The sequence below is a fragment of the Gadus chalcogrammus genome, chromosome 9 (genome assembly GCF_026213295.1).
Source record: "Gadus chalcogrammus isolate NIFS_2021 chromosome 9, NIFS_Gcha_1.0, whole genome shotgun sequence".
Taxonomy (NCBI): domain Eukaryota; kingdom Metazoa; phylum Chordata; class Actinopteri; order Gadiformes; family Gadidae; genus Gadus; species Gadus chalcogrammus.
In genome coordinates, this window is record NC_079420.1 from 1,406,699 (window position 1) to 1,411,698 (window position 5,000).

The following is a 5,000-nucleotide window of genomic DNA, read 5'->3' on the forward strand; positions in this document are numbered from 1 at the left end:
CAGGGAGGCAGGCAGAGAAGGAGACCTCAGAGCTGCGCTTTGTAGGACCAGGAGCAGCGAGCGCATGTGGGCGAGATAACGCTATGCTGAACAAGCTTCCGCTCATCTTGCTTGACATTCGAGTGTTTAAGTCATCTGGGGACGCTCGGGTATGGATGAGACATCTCACCCAGCGGGTTGATCTTAAATGTTACAGCGATGTCACATTCCCAAAGAGGAAGCTCTCACCCAGCACTGGTGATATCGTACAAGCTGTGTCCCTATTGAAGTACAGCTTCGAGCTAGTTTCCCTAAAGGCTCATCCAAAAACCCTTCTGCTCCGTTGACGGTTTCAGCACTTTGACCTTTATGTAAGGAGTGGTCTACGATTGAACCATGGTCCCATTGAAACAGAAAGACGAAGTTTACATTTGCAGAAGCCCCATCTGTGTGTACAGTAAATTCCACTGGCTTGAGTAATTCAGGTCAAGCAATGACCTTGATGTTTGTTCTGAGGATTAGGGTCAGACGTGTGATCAACGAGACAGATGTGACAGATTAAATGACTTTTCTAACGCTGACGGCTTTGCAGCCAAGTTGAAAACGATACGTGGATCAACGTACTATAGATACCGTTGATAACAGACTCACATAAAGTCTAATTTTCAAACACCATTTTGTATTGATCCATAACTTCCAATACAACCATAAGAAACCAAAAGGATGTGTGTGTGCAGAACAAAGAACGGAGGACATATACATGCAAGAGAAGCGGTATACGGTCATCTGGCTGCGGCTCTTACCGAGAGGTCCTTCCCTGCCCATTTGCATTCATCCCTCCTGGCTGTGGACGGGGGCCAGGCGATCTGTAGAGCAAACACAGGGGACATGAGACCACGTGGAACACAACCAAAACCAACCCATAGCAGAGTAGCAAGACGGGGGGGAGGATGAAGGTCTATCAGGGCCCCACCGAACGCCACAAAGGAACAAGGCAACTGGTGCAGCCTCCCCAGCTGCTTCCTGTGAGAGTTTACAATGCCGTCGATGGAGCGTCGATCGTCCAATCACATGGCCGAGACGGCACCACATTACGCGTTCATTGGCATAAAGCAGGTAGAAATGTTGTCCCACCTCTACCTGCGTGCCACTAACTCCCGTACGAACCAGAGCCATCCCATAATCCTTTGCCCCACACGATAACACATCCTATTCAAGGTGAACGGGATGGCCAAGGCGAGACCATGCGTCTGGTATGACGCATGGTACGCTCTGAAGGGGAGAGAGCGGTTTGTTCCGTGTGCGTACAGCAGTGTTGGGGGGACGTGGCCACAACGCCATTTGTTCTCCATCTTGTTTCCGTTTACTCCATTATTCATTCAGGTGTAGAGAGCGACCGTCCTGCCCGGTGGAGCGAGTGATCTGGGGCGACAGCTCTGCTCTGAAATATGAATGAGGCACTTTTCTATAAGAAACAAGGTCCCTGTTTACCGAGACCTTTGAGTGGCAATCCGGATGAAGATTTAGACACTTGTGGAGGAAGACACAGACGGTTCAGTGGCTCAAATGGGTGGTTGGACAGAGGGATGGGTGACTGGATGGACAGATTGATGAATGCATGGTTATGTAAGTGGGTGTATCATGGGTTGGTGAATGGATGGACTGAAGGATGAATGGATGGATGAACAAGTGGCTATGTAAGTGGGTGTATCATGGGTGGATGGGCGAGTGGACTCAAGCCTGGATGTGGTAAGTGGCTGTTTCGTGGGTGGATGGATGGACGTTTTGGAAGCTGGAGATTTGCCTTGATGAGTTGCAGCATTAGGATGAAACTTATGTCGGCAGGCAGCGAGCTGGATGGAACAAGTTAAACCTTCGGTCTCTGGTCTCTTTCGGTCTGTAGATGGAAAGAGTTTGGAGCTCTTACTTGAGAGTAGTCCTTGCTGATGTTGAGGAGGTTGAAGGAGAAGATGTGGTCTTTGGCCCCGACCACGAGTCTCCCTTTCTCCTCATCCAGCAGGAATGTGTGGTAAGCCGAACTGTTGGCCAGGCCATCGAATGTCACCAGGTTGTTAGACTGGAGCATTTCTGCAAAGGAAATAATAATGTAATAATGCATTGTAGGACATGCAAACCGCCGCCAGCTGTCATGACCAAATGAATCACTGCAAAAATGGAGCACTAAATATCCAGGACTGGTTTGTTGGATACAAAAAAGATTGAAAATAAATATTGCTATGTAAGATCTTGGAGGGAAATAGTTGCTCATTATTTATTTGTATCTATTTTGTATTGAACCGTTATTCAACCTGGTTAAATAACAATCTCAAAAGACTGCAGCAGCAATCAATATGATACAATGGAACAAACAGTGAACAACATACAACACTTAAGACACATTTTACTTTACGTATTTTTCACAGGCAGACTTGTTGAATTGCTAATATGACACCTTACAAAATTAAAGGAGTCTCTGTATGTGTGCATTTATGTATCGATTGTATGTTTGCATGTCCATCGATTTTCTCAACAACTGTTCATCTGGTTGCCTTCCGACTTGGCGGGTGTATGGCTGAGGACCCAGGTAATGCTGTGTTATGTATGAAGTTGTTCTGAAGAACCCGTTCAGAACATGCATGCTCTGCACTAGCTGTGTTCTAGCAGTGCAGGGATTCCAAGTGAATACTTGGGTTTACCTATAACAGACTGCAGAATGTGACATGACTATAAGGACTAAAGCCCTGCCTGACGCCACCTCTGTCAGCACTCTGCAGAGGTTGTTCTTCCTCTAGTTCAACAACAACACAAACAGATTATGAATAGATGACAAAGCCAAGGGAAAAAAATAATCTAAGCTGTCGAGAGGCTGTTGGTGAGTGAATGCCAAGACATTTTGGACTGGGCGAGATAATGGTTTCACTGGGAGCCAATGACAAAGCACTCTGGCTGCCGGAAACTCTGACCTTGACCAGGGCAGCCAACCAGTGCTGCTGGAGGCTTTTGGCGGAAAACTGGGGGGAAAACATGATGTCGTCATTTTGTTCTGGTGATATCAACAGCAGAGACCTGCGGGTTTGTCTTCACCACAACAGCAATTCAGTGTAGTGTATTATGGGATGTTTCGCTGTGAAATCTCCTGAATGTGCCAAGTTTGACCGATTATGAAGATTTGCACACACAATGGAAAACAAATTTCCAATGTTGAACTATGGAGGGCCTCATAACAACAGCACACACTCAAGCAGGCACTCAAACACACATACACATTTTAAAGGCTTAAATTAGAATCCACAAAATGTTCTAACCCCTGAACCAGCATTGACAGAAGTAAAATATACCCCCCCCCCACACACACACACACACACACACATACACACACACACACTCACAAAAGAGCACACTTAGTACACACACACACCTGATCTGGCACCCAGAGTGTCGGTTCACATGGTGACCTCTGCATCGGCCTCCCACACATAGAGAGCAGTCGGAGAGGAAGGAGGGTGAGAAACATCAACGTTTGTTGCTTTCATTTTCTCGCCCTCTCCTCTGCTCTCTCTATCTCTGTTTGTGCTTCCTCTCGTTGAGTAAATAACAAAACCTCTTATAAATGATTTAGAGGAGAGAAAGTCTTCTACCCTGAACTGTGTCAGAGCCCGAGAGAGAGAGAGAGAGAGAGAGAGAGAGAGAGAGAGAGAGAGAGAGAGAGACAGAGAGAGAGAGAGAGAGAGAGAGAGAGAGAGAGAGAGAGAGAGAGAGAGCAGAGAGAGAGAGAGAGAGCAGAGAGAGAGAGAGAGAGAGAGAGAGAGAGAGAGAGAGAGAGAGAGAGAGAGAGAGAGAGAGAGAGAGAGAGAGAGAGGAGAGAGAGAGAGAGATGAGAGAGAGAGAGAGAGAGAGAGAGAGAGAGAGGAGAGAGAGAGAGAGAGAGAGAGAGAGAGAGAGACAGAGGGAATGAGAGAGAGAGAAAGCAAGAAGACCGCACTTATGTTACCTATCTAATATTTAAAATATTATTTATATATACAGTCTATGGATCAATCAATACAACCTTAAAATGAAATAAAGCAATATACAATAAAAAAATAAACTTCTTTAATAACATAGAGAGCAAAAAGATAATTTAGATCATTGAAAAAGATCTCTATCTTTTTATTACTATGGGTCTCTTTTTATGGCACATTGTTTCAATGATTTACGATTGTTTTTAGTGATATATGTACTTCATTATTAACTGCTGTAACAAAGAACATCCCCCGCAGGGATCAATAAAGTATCTATCCATCTGTTATTTGTTTAGTCCGGCATGTGTCTTCTATATTCCTGTGTGACTACTATGAAGATGGCTTTAATTTAAGACTGTGTCATGACTTTATGTATTTTGGACATTATGGAAATCCTCCTTAAAGGTGCTCATCCTTGGACACACGTACAATATTCTATTCTATTGGTCTAGAGCCGTGTTCAGTAGGATTCTGGTTTTGCTCTGAATGTGAATGTGAATGTGTGTGTGTGTGTGTGTGTGTGTGTGTGTGTGTGTGTGTGTGTGTGTGTGTGTGTGTGTGTGTGTGTGTGTGTGTGTGTGTGTGTGTGTGTGTGTGTGTGATCCAGCCCCAGGCTCTCTCAGCACCCTCCTTCAGCGTCATCTCAGAGATCACAAACAGACCTTTTGTTTCTGCCGTGGCTGCATAAGAGAACATCAACAAACCAAAAACATACTTAAGACATAGCTAAAGAAAATAATATTCAATGAACAGTCTTTACGATGATTGAGGTAGAATGAAGCAGTTCTTAACCGTAAAAGACATATCTCATCAGCTTGGATCTGTCGGGCTATCGTGATGTAGTACGCCAAACTCCTTGAGGAGGTAAAAGACAGATTCCCAATTAATTAACACAAATCTCTGCTCAAATCAAGAAGAGAGAAGCCTCGATTGCATGTGACGTGTTGTAAACAAAGCTATCCAAACATCTTCTGCATTCAAAGTTTGATAGAAGACACAGAGGACATGACCTCAAGCATT

The 5,000-nt window shown here is 44.8% G+C and overlaps 1 protein-coding gene across 1 annotated transcript in view; it reads right to left on the reverse strand.

Annotated features, from left to right (window-relative positions):
• Positions 1-5,000, reverse strand: part of sema3ab (sema domain, immunoglobulin domain (Ig), short basic domain, secreted, (semaphorin) 3Ab) — a 28,077-nt gene that overhangs the window by 16,837 nt on the left and 6,240 nt on the right. Inside the window, exons 2-3 of the mRNA XM_056598144.1 lie at positions 1,907-2,067; positions 783-845 (exon numbers count right to left, since the gene is read on the reverse strand). Of these exons, the coding sequence (XP_056454119.1) occupies positions 783-845; positions 1,907-2,067 (224 nt within the window). The remainder of the gene's footprint in view (positions 1-782; positions 846-1,906; positions 2,068-5,000) is intronic.